Here is a 24,607-nt window from a genome sequence, read left to right as displayed (position 1 = left end):
GACGAACTTTACTTCTGGTGTTTGGAAATCCATTCCCATTTACGACAGGGACTGCAAAAACATAAAATCTAATTTGCTCTTTATCGCTTTTTTACTTATTTAATTATTTTAAACATTGGATATTATATGTAGGCAATATTCACCTATTAAAACGATTTGAAAGTTGAATGTCATAGCGTATCGGAAACCAGTCTAGAATTCAAAACAACCCCGGCAGCTTCCGGTTTAGCGTCATCCGAATTGGCGCGGTTATCAAAAGTATGGACCTACCTTTAACAATAGTACCTAGTGATGCGTTTGTGTAGCATTGAATGAACGTATCACAACAAATTATTCACTTTATAAATGTTGTAAAGTATCTCTTATGCACATTATTTATTTATCACAGTGTCCGTCTGTTTGTTCATCAACACAAATGGGAATGTTGATTTAAAATTGCACATGGTAATATCTGATAGCATGTATATGACTAATAGTCGTTTGAACGTCATGACATCTAAATGGGGTCAAAATTTAAAACAAATGCCCGATTTCAGTGGTAATTGGAGAGGTAGAGAAAGGCCCAGTGCAGTACATTTACTGCAGATAGAAGTCTGCGTAGTGTGATGCGGGGACCTAATTGACAGACTGAGGTCAGTTTTCTAGTTCGTTAACCAGCAACGGCTGTTGAATCGCAGAAGCTGTCTGCATTTATGATATTTTATCCCTTCTACCTTAGTGGCTTTCTTCTTTCTAACGTCTCCTTGACATCGCCTTCCGTTTGGCCTTACGTTAAAGCACTTGCCCAGGTGAGGTAGACTATGGGATTCTATTCCTTGACCGAGACACATCATAACTTATAGAAGTCGTAATTTCTGCTCCGGCTTAGCGCTAAGGATAAAGAGAGTGGGAGGAGAGGTTTTCCCATTGTCAGTATGATGTGACTGGGTGGGAGATGCTTGTTAGGTGTCGTCGGTTGCATACATCAATGAGATGGCACTAAAAGGGAAGGCTATTACAAGGCTACAGACTCACAAAACATACTGACATTTACAAACCTTGCACCCATTTGATACCATCCTTAAATAATCCTGTGTGTTAATATTCCGTTTAACCTACACGTTAGAATTGTACCTGCTGCCCCTATTGCATGATCGTAAAAGGCGACTAAATTTAGGATCTTATCTTTTCTCTTCTTCCTAACTGACTTTATCTTTCCTAATGCCTCCCTTGGCACCGCCTCACTTTTGGCCTTGAGTTGAGCGTTCGCCCCTGTGAGGAAGACTCTGGGTTCTGTCCCCTGGCCGAGACACACCAAAGTCTATAAAAGTGGTAGTTTCTGCTCCTGCTTAGCGTTCAGCATACATGGAGTGGGACGACTGGTTCGCCCGTTGTCAGTATAATGTGACCGGGTGGGGTGTGTTGCTTTGTGTCTTCGGCGGCATGCTTCAGTGATATAGCACTATAAAAAGGGCAACAGTTCCACTATACAAGACAAAACACCAACATACCGCAGTCTCCCAGTACACTCACCTCGCACAACATACACGCAACACACCGCATACATGGGAGGCCGTCCTTACATGACCATAGCTGTTAATAGGACGTTCATTAAACAAACAAACAAACCTACACGTCAACATTTCACAAATTATTATGGTTACTGAATCACGACATCCATGGTTGGCAAAATTCCTACATAGATATGTATTAGGGGACTTAAATGGTTGATAAAGCTGCCGAAACGATTCTGTTTTGTTGTCTTTCATTTTCACTTATGAATTTTTTTCTGTTACGCTATAGTTAGATGATAGCTAGAGTATAATGATACTTTTATTGCAGTGTTTGGAAAGCTGTCAGTATTGGGAGAGCTTGCGGTCAGTCATCTTACAACATATAGCACAAAACATTATTTGTTTATTAGTATTTTCTCTTTTTGTTGGTCAGGGACACATTTATACCTACTGATACCCCTGCAGGATAAAAAGACGTCTGTTAACTGAATATTATTATTCTACCTAAATGACATCTTGCATCTTTTGCTGGTTTCCGTTGTGGCCTTGAATTGAGTGTGCGATCCTGTCAAGAAGGCTCTGGTTTTTGTCCCCAGGCCGAGACGAATCATAGCAAATAACATGAATAGTGATTTTTGGCTCCAGCAAGGTCATTCTGTCAAACTAAATCATGCGAATGACCTTTAATGGTAAACCCCTGAGTACAACACTGACGACACTGAAATATATTTAAGAAACAGAATAAATCGAAGGTCGTTTTGATACACATGAGCCATGATAATTATCTCGCACGCAAACATTGACAAAAAGTCGGAAGCGGTTTGATCTGTCAGGAGACTTGAATGCGACATTTGAATATTATTATTCTTCGCGGAATTTTCCATGTTTATAGTTGCTTTCTTTATGACGCAATAAAATATACATTTCACTAATGTCACAGACAACATAATGCAATGCAACGAAGCATATTTCCAATAGCATTGCATTGTTTCTAGAGGACACTAAAGATCTTGTTCCAAAAATGTTCAATACAAACGCGTCTTGTCGGTACGAAATTTCCACATCTAACCCAGGGGTAAAGACAAGCCACCTACACCAGAAAAGACAGATGACAACCCTTGTCTAGCGAATATGGTAGTAAACAGGGTAAAAGCAACCCAAGTAAAATATTCAGTCGTTTTGTTTGACAGATATATAATCGTATCACTCGGTTTATGATTCTGTCTGCAGATAGGATAGCGTATTCATCTTAATACGGGGTCCTATGCTAACAAGCATGGTAAAAGAAATTGTGATACTGTGGTTAATTCATAAAAAGACGTTATAACGAAGCATTGAGATATGTCATGTTGCTTGCTAGTTTAATATTTATGTGACATAAGTTTCAAAAGTAACATAAAATGTGTGATTTGTTCTGTTTTTCGTAGGGTGATTGAATTAGGGGGATCATTGTTGTTGAATTTAACTCAAATGGCAGTCCCATGAAGAGATAAAGTAAGACATAGTAGATTGTTAACATTTTTAAATTTGCAGATGTGTGTCATAAACTTAAACATTAGAGCTAATGGATCAATAATCTCCATTTGATAATTGTAAAGGTTAATATTGTGGTCTAGGGGAATCATTAAGTTGTCTCTGATTGCAATAACCAGACAATTATCCCACCCATCACAATGAGATACTTCTTACGTACCAGTGAACAATAACTACTGTTCACACACACGCAATTACGCATGCACCCGTCCTTACATAACCTTTAATTATTGATAACATCAGATACAATTGTTATTGATTTGATACATATATTGTCCGACTTTTTCTGCGTATCCCGACCACTCGGACTTATTATAATTTCATGTCCAGGCTATATATGTATCACAACGGAATTTCCGGTAGTTGTAATATTTTTCTTGTCACGGTATAAAATCCACGGTGTAAAAAACGTTGAATGGTTGTCCAAATACAAATTTATTAAATCACTTTTCTATGAGTCGGAAGACGATTTCCGGAGGGTCTGAAAATCGACCTGTAGAGACTAAGATCTAGATCATAACTGTTTACAAAATATGAGACATGGAATTAAATGTAAAATTGATACAAAGGATGACACCTGGGATATATATGACTCTAATATGACTGGTCAGTACTCGGAAAGGTGAGATAATTTTCTCATCTATTGTCCAAGTCGTAAGTGGTATAGTACTAAGAAGACCAGTTTGGATAATTAACTTCCAGGGGCAGATGAGTTATAAAAACACAATGAACAAATTGTAATTAGACATATGTCATATCTGGAGTAATTAACTTAAACAGGCGTGAATAGATACATATACAAAATATAGCTTTAAATTATATCATGCCACAAGACAAAAATAAAGTTACGAATGTTTGTGGAAATAAAATAAAACAACTTCTGAATTGAAATATTAATCGATGTTCACAAAATATCTAATATAGCACTGTTATCATACAATCCGTTAAACATAATTATCTGCGTCATTAACATTATACCACGATACAGATGAGGTGAAGCGTCAGGACTTCACTTGCTATGGTTTGTGACTTCATGGATAAGGGCTCCGCAGTAAGTATATACCAACAAGGTATCGTTATCACCATAAAAGTAGTTGTTTTTTCTCCTTCTTAGTGTTTTCCGTCTTTGCATATTACAGAGTTGCATCCCTTGTGGGCAGGTATCCATTGTGACGTTATTATTTTGTGAGCGCAATTCACGTTGTTTTCTCCGAAAATTATGACGTTACGCTCGCAAAAGCATGCCGTCACAATCAATACCTACCCGCAAGTGCAGATAACTCTGTAATATTCAGATATAGAATGATGACCTGGTAGGGTGTGTTGCTTGGTGTCTTCTGCGGTAAGTTGCATTAATTTAATAGCAGTAAAAAATTCAAGATTCAACAATACGAGAAGACACAACACGAATATACCGCATTCTCCCAGAACAGGCACTTCGCATTTCACCCACGCAAGATACCACATCCATAAATAACCCTGGCTATTATTAGGAAGTAAATACAATATACCTAAATAAGCCAAAGCGTAAGGAGGAAAGTTATTGAAAGGTGTTTTAATCGTGAGATTTTTTATTTGCAAGATTCTGACAGAATAATTAAGTCGGGTTAATTTGATGCCAAGACAAATGCCGAACAATGTTAGCAGACACATTAGGTCTTTCAAACCCCCAATCATTCAAACACAGAATTCCGAGGTCATTACAAAGGGTAATCTCTACCTTATAAGTGCGAATAGCTTATCCTACGAAGTAATTTGTGTTTCAACAATAATGTCTGTTTTCGGTTTTGTTGTTTTATCATTCTTGCATGCACATTTTTCAAATATCAAATCTGAAATAAAAGATTACCAAACATACCATATCAACTATTTTCAATTCTTATTCCTTTAGAAACAAAAACTATTCTAAATTAGATGTTATATATATACTGAATGTCTACATATCCCCATAATCTCAACTTCACCTGAACTCTAAAATATGACATTATAAATATCATTGTAGGGAGAAGCTGTTGATAGGCTTTAGAAAGAACAATTCTTTGTTATTGTTATTTGATACTTTACAGTCTAACCCATAAATGCTTAATAGTCCTACGCTTGGGTATAATTCCCCCATCTACCGTTTGCTTGGTAAGTGCAATAACGCCAGGTCATTGTCGGGAAATGTGGCGGATTTTGTACAGACTAGTATGGCGTATCGATTTATTCATATATATCGAAAGCAACAAATGGTACAATCGTAGTATTTCTAGTCGAAAATGAGCTGTCGTATATAAGTTTATGGACACATTAACAATTTAAAGGTTGTTACAGGTGAAAAGTAATAGTGTTTCACACAGCTAACCTCCATGGCGGTTCTCTCTAGTGTGCAATGATGCTCTACCTGACGTGCTGTGCAGTGCTTTGTTTAAGATGCTTCCTCGCAGTTTCTTTCTCTAGAAAAACACTTCATAATTTTTATTTTTTTAATTTGCCGGGGTATAATTAATATAAATTGTGTTAACATATTTTTGTTAAATTCCATCTTTATTAGTTAATGAAAATACCTGAATATAGCCTATAATGACACAATTTGTGTATGTATGGAATCTGTTTCCAGTTGTTTGTTGGTAAGTTTTTATAGGAACTCTAGTATCTCTCTACTATTTCCCATTATACACTAATAGTTAAAAGATGATTGTTGTAGTTTGATAGGATACACATGAAATTACATATCACACTATTCAGTTCACACGCTATGGTGATCACTACCGACCTCCAACAAGATGGAAATTAACATGAAGTGTTATAGTCATACAGATTTTAAAAATACATGTATCTAGTATCGTTATACCGCTAACGTATGAATTGATATATTTGTGCATATACTGAATATAATAGAGAAACAAAAAAAGATAATTCTGCGACTTTTGCCTGTATATATTAAACGTCTACATTAAACTGGTGCCAAGTCTATATTTGTTATAGGCTGAAGACTAATTTTGACCATTTGAATACGTTCGTGGTACTGTGTAATACAAATTCTTCCAGATTATATCATTATTGAATGTCAAAATTACCATTGGCATAGGAATAATTGTACTCAATGAATGCTTAAGAAAACTGACGACTTAACCGCAAACAGTTTAGCTGATTTAATAAAAACGTCTACAATAATTGAATGAATAACAAATTAAGTAACATCCTGAATCATTATTGTATATATATACGTCTTTATTTTGTGGCTTAGCTGCTCTGTCGATTCTAGTTACACTTTCCACTTTCTTCTCTCAGAAATTTCATGGATGACGTCTTCGGTGAGCAAGAGATGGATGTCTGTGTTTTCTGTACTATCGGTTGATTGAGAGAGTGTGCCGTCGGTCACTTCCTCTGCCACTCCGCCGTTGTTGGTTTTAGTCTGGTCAAGTACCATTACTTAACTACGCCGGATTACGACAGGATGGGTCAGTGATCTGGCCGTGACTTCGGACCATACACACTCGATATTTGGAAGATAAGACTTTCGTCCACCAGATGGCACTTAAGTGGTGCTCTTAAACACCGATAAACAGATGTTATTACAAACAAGTCTGTTTCCGGTCTAGGTCCACTTCATAGTTGTCTACCCTTAGGCGACGGGATGTTTCGAAAGCCTGAACGGCCAAAACGTCACAATAAATGTGATTTATCTTGATGCGATGAAAAGAAGCTAATTCGTGTGGGGTTTTTTAAGATCAATGATGCTTTTAGATTTATACACCATTCGAAATGTATAAAGTTAGTTTACGTATCTAAGATACTCATATCCATCAACTGATAAATTTTGTTTTCCATTTTAGAAGCAGTGTTCTATTGTAATATTAGTATTATTGTACCAACATTTAACTAAATATGACTGTGTAATATTTTCACACCTTTGCAGAGCATGTCTAACATCAAACACAACCATTGGGGATAGGTTCATAAATCAAAAAGGCTTTGATGTCACAAGCCTTATATGGTTCTACGTTGAAATGTTTTTAGTGCTTTAGGAAGGTATGTATGTCTTGCAATGTAATTATTTGTAATAATGGAACAAGGATAAGCATACAAATGTATGTTTGCCCTGCAGGTAGGGGATCAGAATTGTACCTGCTGCCCCTATTGCATGATCGTAAAAGGCCACTAAATTTAGGATCTTATCTTTTCTCTTCTTCCTAAATGACTAATGCCTCCCTTGGCACCCCTCATTTCTGGCCTTGAGTTGAGCGTTCGCCCCTGTGAGGAAGGCTCTGGGTTCTGTCCCCTAGCCGAGACACGACAAAGTCTATAAAAGTGGTAGTTTCTGCTTAGCGTTAGCGCTCAGCATACAGGTAGTGAGACTTTGGTTTGGTTTGTTTATTTTTACGTCCTATTAACAGCCAGGGTCATGTAAGGACGTGCCAGGTTTGTTGGTGGAGGAAAGCCGGAGTACCCGGAGAAAAACCACCGGCCAACGGTCAGTACCTGGCAACTGCCCCACATGGGATTCGAACCCCCTTCCCAGAGGTGGAGGGCTTGTGGTAATATGTCGAGACATCTTAACCACTCGGCCACCGCGGCCCCAGGTAGGTAGTGAGACGACTGGTTCGCCCGTTGTTAGTATAATGTGACCGGGGGGATGTTGCCTGGTGTCTTCGGCGGCATGCTTCAGTGATATAGCACTATAAAAAGGGCAACAGTTCCACTATACAAGAAGACACAACATGAATATACCGCAGTCTCCCAAAACACGCACCTTGCACAACATACACGCAACACACCGCATACATGGGAGGCCGTCCTTACATGACCATAGCTGTTAATAGGACGTTAATTAATCAAACAAACACACAAATGTATGTTCCGAGGCGAGGAATCCACTGCTCATTTATTCACAGACCTTTTGCCGTCGAGCGAGAGTAATTGTTTTTTGCATGAAAGTAATAGCTGAATTAAAGTCATAGTGACAGAGCTTTGTAATTCAGCATCGCAATATTGAATTCTACGAAAGTTCTATTCACGAATCGAAGATACACTGATATACTTGTTAAAATAACACTTTACCTCAATGTATATTGAGCCATTAACAAGGGAATTAGCTACTCTGACCAAACCATTTACTGTCTTTGTATATAAACCTTGACATTCTTTTCATTACAATACCACGTTTTTCCTCCAGTCTCCAAAATTACAACATCGACTATGTGCTAATTGATATTATATTGATTAATATATATAGCCCATGTCCACGTAGATGTGTGGATTAATGGTGTCTAAAGGGAGCACTAATAGCGTTGCGGTTCACTTGCACCAATATAAACTGCTGACTTCCTTTCACACCAAGTCACTATATTAACGAATTAAAATGATTAATTTCTATAACTATTTATTAAGAAGGAAAAGGTAGGGCATTCGATCTCAGTTCAGAACAGATTTTCTTATTCTTTAATAGATACGCATGAAAGGATTCCTTTCTTCTATTCTTTACTAATCTAATAAGCTGTCCCAATAAATCTGCAAACTGAATGAGGATCTTCAAAAGAGTCTATAATCAGTGATATCATCTTTCAGGCTCGTCAAACTATGGGATGAATTTTCTGGTCCTATTTGACATGTAACGAATTAACACACGCCATACCTAAAACGCTGGCCTCTGTTGACCATGTTATTACGTTTTATATACAGTGAATTGCAAAATGCCTGTGAAAGCGTCATTTCATTTTTAATCTGCATATTGGACTTACAGTTCCTTTGAGGCCAAAAGTTGTTTAAATTTACTGTTTTAAAGATATTAGCAATTTAACTGAAACACATATATCTTTTGTCACTTTGTTCTGGTGACCTTTACGCTTTATGTCTTACTGGGGAATGGACTATACCACCACAGAGTCATGTAAGGTTTGAACGCGATACTAATTTAGTTTATCGATGTATTGACTGGAATTTGAAGTACATTATAAATATACAGCGAAGTTTTATTTGGGTAACATCAAACTAAATATGTAACGGCAGATTGGCGTTCTACTGCGATGATCATTAGGTCGAAGTTCAGTGCGCGCGTGAAGCATAAGCTTCAGGTCAAAGGTGACATAAAATATCCAATTGGACTGCACTCCCGGTTTATCACTCTACGCGTGCAGCATGTCTTGCTATGACAGAGAAATCTCACCCTAGCCGGAAGTGCAGATATCTCTGTCCGATGGGGTAGACATAGATTTTTTCGATCCTCTTCCGAAACTACTTCGGACAATAATACAAATGACCAAGCTAAATGTAACGTAATCTGGTCTTCTCAGATAGTGTCAGGTCTATGTAACGGAGTAAGAATAAGAATTCAGTATATATCTACTTCGTACCTGACACATAATCGCCTTCATCAGACATTTATGTTTATATTTCTCCCATTCGTTCATCCCTAAGAGTAATCAAAATTTCCAACCATGTCATGTTTGTCTCTGTTGCTTTATTTCCTGTCAAAGCATACCGTCAATCTTTATATAGACCTCAAAGTGAAGGAGGTGAACAGATGCTTAAGACAATCTAAAAGTATAAACGTTAATTTTTTATTCTTTTATGCTTAAGTATGCCGTGTAGATAGAACAGATGAGCTTGCGTGAAGCACAGGAGTGAAAAATAAATATTATTTAATAAATATACATTCAAATGGCTTACAGACATATATCTAGCTCAGCTAGAGTTCCTGAGACACATAAAATAAACACAGTTCTAGTTTAAACTTCCATATCATTCATTCCCTGTATATACCATTCACCTACAAAACACTGATGTCATAAGAGTCTATCGAAAAGGTCTGGGTTCACTCATGGATACATAATCAGGTTAAAGTTTACTTTTTAAATGTACAATATAGAATGTATGAATGTTTCCAGTCGAAGACAAATATTGTTAGCGTAGTAGGCTTCTCTTTTAGGAAAGCCTCCGCCGTAAAATGTTACAAAATACGATTTACGATATGTATCAACATTATGTGGATTTCAGCGATTAGTAGAGAATGGTTTGGTTAAAAAGCTCCGAGGTTCAGATGTATGTCTTGGGGTTCTTTCCTCCACTGTCATATTTACCTAAAACATAGTATGAATACCGTTTCCATTCACCGTGTCAGCAAAATAATGAGTCAATAGCAAATGCATCCTAGTACGATCGTGGGACATACGAATGATTCTCTCATTTGTATGTAGAATACGAAGAAGCGTTGCTGTAAAATTTCCTATATAGAAGCTCGCATCCATGTTACTATTGCATGGCGTATATGGTTCGCTCTCAAGACAAAAAGTCATTTCTAATTATTGATTTTATAATGTTCCCTACAGTTTTGTGGTTTGTTGCGCAAAGACGACAGCAATAATGAAATTGACACAACTATTAAAGCACTAACAAAACACAGAGTTCTCCTTTTGGAAAGAAATGTAGAACGCCTTTGCCGAAGTCTGATGGAGATCTTTCAAGTCCGTCTAGGAATTAAGATCGTCGAATATGCACGCGTCTTTTTGCAGTCAGTTTAAAGATGGACGGAAGGCTAGACCGAGGTTAGATGATATCTGTGAATATGAATTAAAACTTTAGTTGATATTTCCTCCATAAACAGCATGGTATAATTGTGTAAACAATGGATGATATACAGTCAGTCCTTCAATGTAAATTTCAAGAAATTGTTTAAAGGACTTTATTAACCACAACAAAACTATCTATTGTTTGTGGCTATGTCTTTCAAGACTCGCACATAATTAGCCCACAGTTTCTCCCAGACCTGTCCACTAATGACTTGATGTAGCCACTGACCATGCTAATAATGTTTTTCTTATAAATAATCCTCTATTTTCTGTCTGGATCTTATAGCGTCCGGGACAAGTATTGATTAATAAGGTTTACCGGCACGACGACTGCTACCCCCGGGGCCTGCGCATGATCATATATACATTCACTGGTCTATCATATGTAATATAGAATCAGAGACAAGCTTGTTTGAGGAAAAACATTATAACGCATTTAGGCGTTAAATTACTGTCACCTACGTCATCTTAAGACATTAATAAATGAGGTATAGGCAATTCCAAGGCTAAATTGCTTAAATAGCATAAATAATAGTTTGTTAACAGGCCAATTCATAATGTTATTAGATCGTTGAAAACAATGTGTAGGGTCAAGCACTCGGCATTCTATATTTTCTAAGGAAAGTTTAATATAATCGTTCAGTTTATGTAAAGTAAGCTAATATCCGAATGAGTGAATGATACACGCCACATAACATTTGAAAATTGCCAGCAAACCTAAATACGCCAATAAACTATTTTATAAATGAATTAAAAAATTAAAGGAACTAAGTGTAACAGGGCAAGAGTAGCGTGCCTCCAGCAGGGCTCAAACCTGCGATCCCGGGCTTACTGAATCGCCGCTCTACATCGAGCGTAGAGCTAGAATGCGACTGCAACACTGTGTACAATTAAAAGCTTCTATAAGTCTTATAGAAATTATTGTGAAACAACAAACACAATTGCAACCACTTCTATCTCATTCATTGGCCAATTATCTACCTATAGAAGTCTGTTAAAATATACAGCAACTACTAAATACTGTTTGCTCCAGAAAACAAAAAGAGACGGGTTTTTTTAAATCACAGGAAACATTTGTACAGTGACGAAACTATCATAAGAAGACAGAACCAAATCTTTTGTAAAAGTAAAATCGCACAATCATTAAAGTTCTTTTGCACTGCTATAGATAGAACAATACGTAATACAAGACTTCAACTAGGATTTAGACCAGTGATTTAGTGAAGATAATCTAGAGGATTGCCTATAGCTGTCTTGATTTCTGTGCAAACTTATGTAAATGCATCACAAATTCATTTTGTACACAGACTGGTCAGCCCGCACAATACCATTATGTTAATCATGACCTCTAAATTTACATACTTGATCTAATTTGCTATGCAAGCTTTCTCTTGAGAACACTATTCCACTTGATAACAGGATTTATAGGTGGGCGACTTATTGACATCTTTGCGATTCAACGTGTCATGTTAAATGCAATTTATTCTTATACTTGAATTGATAAGTGGGGTTCTTTTCAAAGATGATGTTTTCAACGGAGGCTATATTTTTACATTGAATTATTTAAATCTATGAAAAATGAAATTACACACATCGATTTATTGAAATCATTTGATTTACAGTCACATCTGTCTGTGAAGACCACCCATGGAATCAAGAAAAACCAGTCTTTATAGCCAACTAGTCTTCTACACCGAGTACACTGTATTGGAACTAACCAAGAAAACGGTCTTATCAAACAGGATGTCGTTATACAGAGGTAGTCGCTAAGGTGGGGTTTACTGTATCTATATACCATGGAAACATCACTTACCCATTTCATCACAATTGCTCTGGTGATTGGCGTAAAAGTTTACTTAATATTCTTTGGGCTTTATGTCCTTTGAAAATTGGTAAGCTAGATACATCTCTTTTCTTTCTTCCACTGTAAAAAAGAAACGTCATCGATATTATAGCCCCGTTTACTTATGTTGCTAAATACATATATATAACATATTTATTGCTCTCTATATCAGACAATGTAAAACAAACTTATTGCAATAACTATCTTAAAGTATTTTCTCATTTAATTATAAAACATATAATAGAGGTATATGAATGAAATGGATTAGCTTCAAAGTTATCAAACAGTTTTAACAATGAGTTATTAAACTAGCATAATCGTAACATTTATTCGAAGCATGAGAAATATAATGAAATAGAGTTGAAAAAAATAACATTGAAAGAGCAATTGTTAAAACCGAGCCGAGAATGTGTTAATTGTTGATCATTGATCAATGTTAAGGTGACAAGTTTAACGTCAACTTTAATAAGCGGAAGCGATAGCTGAGAAAACACAAGGGACTTCACTTAATACAGATGTAATGTGAACAGTCTCTCGAAGAGTTATTGAAATAAGAACATCGTTTGAAAAGAAGACATTGTCTTTGCTTACTAAAATAGAAAGTCTGCTCTTGTTTTTTGACACACTACTAAACACTAGCAAGAACAAGCTATCAGTTCTAGTAAAGTGTGTTAGAGAGACGCAGAAAGTGTCACAAGCAATCAACTTGACTAGCGCGAGCCATAAAGGGAAAAGAATGAACTAGATGAAACTTATTAATAATAGTGAAATGGCGATACAAAGGTTTATAGTGATGTCAACTTCAGCATATAGTAGTAAGAGAAATGGACTAGCTTGCGAAACGGAGGTAAATTGGCAATACACAGAGTACTCTTGCGATGTTTGACATACGATAGTAAGGAGAAAAGAACTACTGAGGGATACGAAACGAAGCTGGTAAAAAGATGTTAGGGTTAAGATGAACAACTGCATGTAGCAACGTAATATATAATGAAAGAGGTGGTTTAAAACCATGATGGCGAAGCCGGCAACAGCAACTCGGCAACTTCAACATGTGAAGTCTTAATACAATAGCTTATTGCACGTGGATGACATAAGTTCCTTGAGAAATGAAACATGTAAAAATCAGAATTCAATGTCAGCAACTGTAGAAACATTTACAGTGAATAAAAACTTCATTAAACATATCACTAATAATTTAAGTGAAGGGTTAAAACACAATAGAAGTAATTATGAAGAAAGATAAAAAAAAACAAATAACAAGTAGGAAACAGGAGATAAAGTCATCTTGTAAATTGTAAGCACCATAAATAACAAATGTATGCATAAGATGGCGGAAGAACAAATATTCATGTACACCGATGACTCCGTATGGACAATTTTAACAAAGCAATACTCGAAAACAAGGATTCACTCGCATTGGTCTATCTCAAAACATGTCATGTTGGGTCTGTGAAGCGAAAATAAACAATTATGTTAAGTATACAATGATATGGTAAATAATTCTACCAAATAGATCAAGTAAGCAGAACAGATAACAGGAATTTGTAAGATTTGTTATGAAACTGGGATACAGGGATGGGAAGATACAACATCTCGCTATACATAAGAGTAACCATCTTAGGCACACCAAGTTTAGATAATCAGAGGATCAACAACTCTTGTAAGCTATAAAACATACAAAAGACAGCAGGACAATGAACGCAACTGTGAGAGGAAATACTACATCAAATTAACATTACTAGCCATTTAACATATTTAGGTATTGAAATGCAGGGTTACAACATCTTTTCACGAATAACCTTGACCTTACGTACACGTAGTTTGGGTCAACACGACCGTGACCTATCATACCACCTCCACCACGTGACAAGGCAATGAGCGCCATGAGTTCGGCAATTCTCTGATCGGAGGATGTTCTCTTGATCAATCTGTTATATATATGTAGTGTATAGAAAAGAAGCTTCTTTCAAAAGGACACATTCAGGGAAGACACAAACGGACCCTAGCCTATATGACCTTGTCAAAATGGTAAGCTGCAAATATCCATTCCTAACCGGGCTGGGTTATAGCGACACATCAGGTATAACTATAGGTGATTATTAGCTAACTGCATCAAGTAGGACAGTATTTACTTACGACAACAGGAATGTATGACTATATATTCTCTATAACGTCTTGAAGTCATTTATCAACTATCATAATCGCTTTGATGTAATAAAAACACAAGACAATACACTGATATTTTATCTTTGATACAACTATGGACACATCTCACAGCTATGCTCAAACATGACAATAAACAAACAACTCTTTTGACATTAGAATGATATACACATGTAATCCTACTTAAGTAACACATGTTTGACTGCTGTATACATGGCGATAGCCTACCAATGAACTGGAAGTAAATGGTTAAACCAAAGATCAAAAACCATAACACGGCACAAACATTGATATTAATAAAATCAATGTTGGAGCGATATTTGATATAAAGAGGTCAGAAACAATGAAAGAAAAAGATGAAAGAAATAGATGGTACGAACGAGATATACTCTCTTTACAGAAATAGATTTAAGCCATGTCAACCAGCCTAGAAATCACTACTTTAGCTATGTTCGAGCAAGCGCACAGAAACTATCCTATTCGATGACACATGGACGCTACACTTTCTACGTCACACCTACGTCACACGGCTACCTACATCCTATAGGGATCAATTTGTCCGTGACCCAAGTCAAGGTCGGGACGGCCTTGTAAAGCAATTTCTGCTTTTAATTCCGCTATTCTTTGATCCGACCAGGATCTCTTGTAAAATCTGTGAAAAGTCAAACGCATTACCATGACATGCGGGTAGTGGTATCACCAGTGGTATAGATAATGCCTGCATGCTCATTGTATTAAATTATCTCCTGAATATTTCTACTATACATACCATGTCCGCATTATAAATTAAGTTCAGGTTATGTCCAAGAAAATTATGAATTTTATTAGTAATGTACCTGATTTGATATTTTCAGGTAATAAATCGATTAGTGCCGCTAATATTTATACTATATTGTTTTCAAAGTGTCTCGTTAAAATCGTTTCTAACTGTTCGACAAGCAGTCAGTGATTCAGACGACTATGATGTAAAAACAATTTTAGAATACCTATAATCCACCTAATTTGTGATACTCTTAGCGCTTCAGTTTTCCATTGTTATTACATATAACGCCCTTCCACCAGACATGCGCTGCATGTTGTTTCAGACCGCTGGGGACGTTTTTATAGTCAGTATTATTGTCACACTGGGAAATGCAATTTCCTAATGCAATATGCGGTAAAACACGATTGTTGATGCCCTAGTAGTTATATAGTTATAGCACTAATTATCTTTCAAAGCAGAACATATCTACCGACGTGCAAAACGCCACTAAATTCGGGATCTTGTTTCACATTTGCCTCGCATCATCTCATTATTTGCATTGCCTTTACTACGATAAACAATATATAACTGCTTCAACTTATCGCTCAGCTTCCATAGAGTGGGAAAGCGGTTCTCCCTTGTCAGGGTAATGTGACTTTTGAAATGATTCTCTGTATTTTTGGTAGAACTTTTTATTCAGATAGTGCTGTAAAGTCAAGCTTTTACGCAGCACGAAAGGGCCACAGTCTTCAACAACAGACTTACTCATTTCAATTGGCCTAAAATATTTGAGGTAGTTCAATGTAATGAAACTAAACTAAATTACTTGTCTGCATGAAATTTTGCAACACATATTGGAAAGAAGTTGATGTGGGTTTTTCACTTGAAGAATTTGGAGTGTAATTACAATTCATATGTTTGTGTGTATTTCATTGTCGTCTTTAAATGATTTTGGACTTTATACAGTGATGTTTATGTTAGATTTTAATGAACTCTTTCTAAGATACACACATCACAAAAGCCAAAATGGCACTAACTTTACTAAGAGATGTCATGCGAATAAGCCATTTTTGGAAATGCATTGGCCGCGATAGTGTCATGTTTGAATATTTACGTGTATAACTACAACACAAAAGGCGTATCTAGACATTATAAACGTAAAGCCTACTATATTGAACTTTTCAAATGTTGCATTATTTCTACTGGTGGTCATGTTTACTTTCATTATGTGCCATGTCGAGATCAAAATTGATAGAGATATATTACATTTCACCATCAAAATGTCTTAGAAATATCAGGATTTATTTTTGAAAAACTGTTTATATGATGCACAATAATTACTTTTCGAAGAAAAAACCTGACTGATGTATGTCAGTAATTCAAACACCATCTTTCGTAGAAATTTTGTGTAAATGGGATTGTTTTGTCGTGTAGTTGTGATGTATTGTAGCGCATCGTAGTCATAAGCATTCTCATTGATGCTGTGAGAAACTAGAACATCCATTTGTATTTTATTACTGTACTCAATTACTGCACTGTACCTATTACTCAGAATAATAATGCTCTACCTATTATCTTAATTAGAAAATATTTTCTTTTCTCTAAATAGGTCTCGTAGAATTTCCAGTGATATCGCTTCAATTTATGTAAGATAATTAGTAATGCCATTAATGTTTCGTTCATAAGACAATCAACTCTATATTCATCATTGGTATCAATTCCTTGTTTATAAGCCATAAATGCGCCATACAATTACCAAGTTCTTGTTTGTAGTATGAGACAATAAGCCTTGAACTAGACGTATAGCGGACATGGTATGGAATAGGTCCAGAGGAAGGAAGTTACCTTTCGAGATCTATCATACCACACCCCATTTCCTGACACCCCTGGAGGCGTCGTTCTAACTCTAACAAAGTCAGCATTTCCGCCATTCTCGCGTCGACTACTTGACGTTTTACACTGAAACACATACAATACACATGGACACCACATACATAGACGTTAGACGCCAAACAATTAAAACATGGAAACGTACAGATTTTTGTTAGTCTTACTGAACTGCAAATAGTAATAATAAACATCAGTTTTACTAGTTATGAAAAAATTCTTATCCTTATTTCATAATTTAAAATGATTTTAGTTTTGACAAGAAAACATTACTATTGGTTTTAATCAAATATTAGAAACTGTTTTGATAGATAAGCAGAAATTCATTAAATAATAAAATACACTCGTCAGAAAAGCAGTCCGTATCTATGTCTAGCTGTAAATCAGCTCTAATAAGCAGCCGTATTGAATCATGTAATGCCACAGTTACATTAGCTGAGGCTACTTCCACTACAGTATGGTGATTTGTACGGTCTGTGAAATAAAAACACGTGATACAAAACTGTATCCGTTAACTATTAACATAAAGATATATATTACATACAAGACAGTTAATGTACATTTACGGACAAGTAAAACAGTTTACATAGAAATTGTTAGAGGAGCATTTATACACTTTGTACATACAAAATGTATAAACAACATAAGACTTCCACTTCGAATTACATTAAATAAGCTCAAATTTACTGACTTGTCCTGTCAGACTTCTGTAATTTAACTGTCACCTTTGGTAATATTACAATCCATGTATATTAACAATGACATAAAGTGTATCCCTGTCGTCACATGGATTCAAATTCAAGCTAGTGGCGTTATTGTTAGTCATTTGATATTTTACCCCACCTTTTTTCACCAAACAATGATTATTTGTTTCATTTCATTATTGGCATTTATATTAACATCACTAACATTTAATAAATGTTCATTTATTGACCGCACATGTATTTGTGTTAGATAAAACGAAGCAAAGTTTACATATCGAACATTATTATAAGATATGCTTAGATAACATAATGAAATAAGCCCAAAGTTATACACAGACAGGAATCATTAATGTACATAGTTAGCCTATTGTACATCGGATAAGTGACACAGAATAAGACACATATGGAATAATCCGTTTATACGTCATAGCTAATGCTACATCGCCATATTATCTTCTTTTTTAATGTAAACAATATGAACTAGATTGTGTAAAGTCAAAGCGAATTAAATGTTTTAAAAATACACTATAGTCATACAAAAACGAGATGTGATCAAACACTGTTACATTTGTGGCGATATCGTATACAACAAATCATACATGTTATGTCAAACAATATGTCATAATACTGGGGTTTCGGGATCCTAAAAAGACGTGGGTAAAGTAAAATTTACCGTTGATTAGTCCCACCATCCTTTGATTATGACATCATCATTTGACGTGAGTTTCGAGACGTCATAATCAAAGGTGGGACTAATCGACGGTTAATTGGTCTTTTACCCACGTTTCAGTTCACGACTTTAAATATTCTGCCTCATCTAAACATCAACGTTAGAATCAATACAATTCACCCATTATACATAGTAATTACGCAATGCCATTACGTGAGATACTTGTAAATTATATTTGATTTAGAAATGAAACTCAAAATTAGGAGTTGGTGATATAGATATTGCGATAGCTGTTAAAACTTACCGTGAACCTAAATCGTCATCCAGGAATCTAGCATCTGTTACACAAGCAAGGAGAAGGACAGCGGCGCATGTACAGCTTAATAAGTATGTTTTCTGCATGTCTGTCAAATAAAAATGTACACTTTAATTAGTATATTTTAGCATGTCTGTCAAATAAAAATGTACAGCTTAAGGTAGGTCCATACTTTTGAAAACCGCGCCAATTCATATGACGCTATACCGGAAGTTGCGGAGGTTGTATTGAAATCCAGAATGGTTTCCGATACGCCACGACATCCCACTTGGATATTTTTTCAATAGGTGAAAATTGTCTACATATAATCTTGAATGTTTAAAATCATTAAAGATGCTCCACCGCCGACAGAGCATAAATGATATTCATCATTTGAACAATTATTGGTGTTCAATCGTGTATATATATGTCTAATTAACACAAAAAATAACATAAAATAATTTATTTCGCCTTTGGTGCATGCGCAATCAGTCCTTCATTCTATATAGAATATAGTGCCACGTAATTTTTTCGGGATGCAAATAATTATTTTTTATATTTTTAACTTGAAGTAAAATTAGAAGCTCAAACTTTTCAATGGTGGTAATGGTGTAAATAAAGTAACTTTTGTAACTGAATAAAAATACTAAATCGTCTGCTGCTGTTTTTGATAATGAAAAAATACCATTTGTCAGCGGTGGAGCATCTTTAAATAAATCAAATAAAAGCAGTGAAGTGAAAATTATATGCTATCTCTGAGATTTTTGCGTTCCCTGTCGTAAATGGGAATGGATTTTCAAACACCGGAAGTGCCTTTCGTCGCTATAAATGATAAGAGGGGACCCAGCCGGACCGAAATTCCGGAATTCTAAAAAAATCGCATACGTATTTCCTTTAAACACAAAATTTAGAGGAAATCATAAAAACAAACAGACATAAACCAGACATACTATCACAAAAACATATGAACTGATGTGGAATGTTTTTTGCGGCATGATTTTCAAAAAAATGTCAAATATGACCCATCTTACCACTGGATGAAATGGGGGTAGGGTTGTGAGTTACAAATTTTAAGCTTACAAAATTGTGAAATTTTGATCGAGGACCCCATGTTTTTATATGATATTTGAAAAATATATTATCTTGGGCATACCATATACAAATATTGTGAAATTGACATGGGTTTTCATTTCCTTTTTGGCATATTCATTGATTTTTTACGGGCGAAAATATGGCAAAACATGATAATTACGTATAGAAACGGTCCTGGAAAATAACAAAAATTAGTTAGCATTTGAAAAAATACAAGAGTTTTGTATATTGTTCTATCGTTAGAAATTTAGGACAAAAAATCAACAGGATCGAGACTACATTCACCCTAATATTACAGAAAACATAATTTTATGAATTTTCTATTTTCGACCAGCAAATTTGCATGGATGGTATATTTCAAGCTCAAATATCTCAAAAAGTAGTTCAAGAACACCCATGTATCTTTACAGATTTGAAATCTACATGAAAAATGCAAGAAAATAAGACCTGTTAGAAAAAAATGACATGGATTTTCACAAAAGTATGGAGCTACCTTAATAAGTATTTCTTCAGCATGTCTGTCAAATAAAAAATATATAGCAAAAATGAGTACGTCTTCAATATGTCTGTCAAATTAAAATATACAGCTTATTGAGTAATTATCTGTATGTATGTCAAAAACTAATAGATAGCTTATTATGGATGCTTTCAGCATGGTTGTTTTTCAAATACTAAAGACTACAGCTTAATCTGTATGTATTCAACACGTCCAACAAAACAGACAAAATAAGGACTTTCTGATACACACAATTCTCACAGACAGGCATAATACATTTCGTAAAGGATAATCCACGAATGGATGATTATAAGAAATACAAGTTTGATTTGGTTCGAGTATTTCCACGTCCTATTAACAGCAAGGATTTAAAAAGATGACAGTTAATGTGTTGGAAGATACTCGGAGAACCCAGAGACATACCTCCAACCTACGGCAAGTATACCTTGCAACTGCCTCATATGGGATTCGAACTGAAGACGCAGATGTGAAGGTCTTGTGGCAATATGTCGGGGCATCTTAACCACTCGACCACGTCAGCCTCTAAATGGACCTACATTATGGAGCGAACCAAACTAAACATCCATGTATATGTGACGACACATTAAAATGACGTGTATTATAGAAGTCATGCCTTCGAACTGATTGGGACTTATACGCCTATCGGCAAGAAGGCTCAATTGAGGAACAAAAATGTACATCATACTATTAAAGGGGGAATACGTATAGTATATAAGTCCTACACTATGAATGAGAATATTTGTTTGTTTTATTATGATATTAACATTTCCGTTTTCACTTTCCTACATAACCTTACTAACCGGGCAATCGCTTACACTTGCGTAAACAAAGATGGGCTGCTGCGCAAGAACACAAACCGAAACACTGACTTCCGCTCCTATGTGAATGCGCATCCGGTTAGGCATAAAAACATGCCATGACAAAGGTTCCATATTAACGTCAGTTTGAATGCAATGGAAAGCATTGTGTTAATATTAAAAAAAATAATAATAAAAATAAAATATGAGGAATAAATTGATTAAAAACTATAAAGTTATTGTAGAACTGTATTTTATTTACTCCCGGTCTTTGACACATTTTCCCGCCAATTTGGAGCCAGCTGTTTCGCGATTCCATCAATTACTCAGCTGTTCCAACAATCGTATAACGATGAAAAAACGAAGGTTTATTTCACCGAAACACTAAATTTAAATGAAATGGTCGGTCGAAATGTAAATATAAGGAATGATTTTAATATTTTGTTGTTTACTGGTGTGTAAACTGCATTTTTTGTACAGATATTTCAACATGTCGCGCGTCATATATAATATCTGTAAAAAAAATGCAGCTTACACACCAGTAAACAACAAAAAATAAAAATCATTTCTCAAATAACGTCCTATTGACAGAATGAAAGTAATACACATTAATGATTTAATGATTTTCTGTTAAAAGTTTAGATTGAAGAGCGACCTCAATGAAACATACTGCATATGACTAACGCACCATTGTGTCACATTATATCGACAACAGGTGAAATATTTATTTCCCACAAGTTGAAGTAGATATTAGCTATGCTATAGCCTGGTAGTGTCTCGATCCTGGAAATTTGGCAAACAAAGTTAGGAATATTTTAAGTAAGCACATAAAATGGTCATATCAAAAAGGGAAATATACTGTTATATTAATTACTTTAGCGGTAGTTTTATTTCAACGTTTTCGCGCGGTCTTCGAAACTAAGGGGTAATAACATAATATTTTCGGTATTGAAAGTCCTAATTTTAATATATCATAATATACAGCTTTCCGTATTTGCTTAAAATAAGTACGTTTTATTATTATTGTCTGATATAGCTTAGAATAGTATATTTATATCCACTCTGTGTATTTTATGTTCAGTCCATTAAAAGAAACTTGTCATTAAAACCGTTCGTCTATTAAAAACATTGAAAACACTACCGATAAAAGCCTGTAGATTTTGATGGCAGTTATGAGAAGTGATGCTACACACACCAACGTCCTTCGCCAAGGGGATATTATTGTTTACTACATATCATTGTGTGATGATTGGATGGTTATACATGACATCAGTGATTTTAATGTTACATATAAAAGGCGGCTAATAATTTATTTTATCGGCCGGCATTTGATCGCTGTAATTGGACTCCAACGAGCCTTTTCGTGTTTGAATTGTCTTAATTCACCGGGGTATTAAAACGAGGTTCGCTGAGTTTATGGCCTATTAAAGGGTAGCGGTTTAACCTCTGTAATCCTTTTATGATTTAGTTTATTCATGCAATAAACTATTCAACAGTATTCTCCATTGTACTGTCAGCACACGTCTGTGGCGTATCTTCTGTATTGTTTCATATAATTAAACTATAACATGATCTCCGTGCCTCGTTCATTTAGGATCCTGCGTAATAAATTTATATAAAATGTGCTGTTCGAAGTCGTGATAAGTGATATAAATATAAATGACTTTAAAAACACTATTAAGCATGAAATAGTGGAAAATGATACATCATACCAAACTTTATTAATAAGTAACAATAATAGCCGTCATTTAATAAGAAACCATGTAATAAATCAAACGTACAGTAACGCCTTTGATCTTGGTCATACAGCGAATGTTATCAATATCATGCAGGGGAAGAAGAATCAAAGCCTTTCCATCACTTTCCCTATTTTCAATCGTTTCATACACTGCAGTGAATATAAATGTAGCGTTATAATGAATCTAAATTAGAAGTCAATCACGGCGATGATATAGCAGTGGAAAGTCCTTCGTCTGTGACCCCTATTAGTTAGTGCGTACCTTCTGTAACTTAGATTTGTATTACATACTAGAAATACGGAAGAAACTCTTCATACTAGGTACATTTGAACAAGGAAGCGAATTAAGGGTTGGTAACCCCCTTAATTAGGGCAAGTTTTTACACTGTATGGTTTTTTACTGTAGCATATCCGACATGATGACTGTATATGGTATTGCGATAGATGAGTACAAATTGAATTATATACAGAACGAGGATTGAACAGATGTCTTACACAACATACAGTGCTCTGAACGCACACACCTGGGAAAAGGAGTAATTGAGTAAGGATCATAATTGAGTTAATATCAATTAATAATATATTAGATCTGCTTAAATCGGAAATAGGAAAAGAAAACAATTTCATCCGAATGATTAGACACACCAGTTAATACTTCGTCTTAATGATCATACCTTTGAAGTAATGTAGACGTACGAAAATTGTTCTTTATATTAATGTTTTTAGATAAAAAATCGGTACAATAGAATTATACAGAACTGTTCATTTAGTATACAGACTTTTTTCATGGAAAAGGAATTGAAAAAAAATGATATGAAATATAATATTGCATTTGTTTCAATAAATCTTCAATATATATAAAAGAACGTTTCGAAAATCCTATGCAAAAACCACTAAAAGACTAAGTTTCATATCACTTGTAGAAAACAGGTTAACGCATCCATATTTCAGTGCAAGAAGGTTTTAATGATTAATAAGCTAATAAAAAGGTAACACAAGACACTCACCTGTGGTGTATAAATAGGTCCGGATCCAGCTCCAGGTATAGTTATCCCACTAACAATGTCTTTGTTTCATAGGTCCGGACTGGAGTCGACCTGACTTTTATACAAGCTCTTAAAGTTGTACCAATCCCGAGACGTGGGAGCAGGAACCAATGAGAGTCAGTGTAACATTCACACGAAGGAGTTGCTAGCGTCACCAAATGTGACGATTTCACTACTCATATAATCTGTTGAATTCCGTGACGAGCTTCCAATAATATTCCATTGATCGTTTATCGTCTACTTAGCGTCATCCCCGGGAGGTCAAGCCTTCTTCGGCATTTTCTGGGGCTACTAAAGCGAGACTTACGTGTCAGGTTGCATGTGGTCAATACAATATACACTAAGCAAAGTAATGCGGTGTAGCCATTTATACGGGACTTACATCTTTGAAACGCTTTAATAATATTTCAACTACCTCTTTTTTAAATGGTCATTTAATACATTTTTAATATTTTACTTGAACTAGCAGCGGAAACTCCTCTACGATGATAATCATCTGCTGCTGTTGGTGCCGAGGTATAGTGATAATAAAAA

General features: G+C 35.4%; 1 protein-coding gene across 1 annotated transcript; it reads right to left on the bottom strand.

The window, feature by feature from the left end:
- Positions 1-9,451: 9,451 nt before the first annotated feature.
- LOC138329462 (uncharacterized) lies at positions 9,452-24,186 on the bottom strand. Its single transcript, XM_069276479.1, has 6 exons — positions 24,035-24,186; positions 18,893-18,992; positions 15,124-15,237; positions 14,237-14,350; positions 12,390-12,500; positions 9,452-10,564 (listed from the first exon to the last, which is right to left on the bottom strand). Exons 2-5 carry the CDS (start codon positions 18,988-18,990, stop codon positions 12,398-12,400), a joined length of 429 nt encoding a protein of 142 aa, XP_069132580.1. The 5' UTR covers positions 18,991-18,992; positions 24,035-24,186; the 3' UTR covers positions 9,452-10,564; positions 12,390-12,397.
- Between the last annotated feature and the right edge of the window lie 421 nt (positions 24,187-24,607).

The sequence above is a fragment of the Argopecten irradians genome, chromosome 8 (genome assembly GCF_041381155.1).
Source record: "Argopecten irradians isolate NY chromosome 8, Ai_NY, whole genome shotgun sequence".
NCBI lineage: Eukaryota > Metazoa > Mollusca > Bivalvia > Pectinida > Pectinidae > Argopecten > Argopecten irradians.
Note: the sequence above shows the minus strand (reverse complement) of the source record. Positions and strands in the feature narration are given on the sequence as shown.

Excerpts from the sequence above, each read along its gene's own strand:
- LOC138329462 (XM_069276479.1), bottom strand. The coding sequence starts at position 18,990 with ATGCAGAAAACATACTTATTAAGCTGTACATGCGCCGCTGTCCTTCTC. Across the intron at positions 15,238-18,892 it reads GATGACGATTTAGGTTCACG|ATTTTACAAGAGATCCTGGT; the intron begins GTAAGTTTTAAC and ends GACTTTTCACAG. Across the intron at positions 12,501-14,236 it reads CGTGTTGACCCAAACTACGT|TGGAAGAAAGAAAAGAGATG; the intron begins GTACGTAAGGTC and ends TCTTTTTTACAG.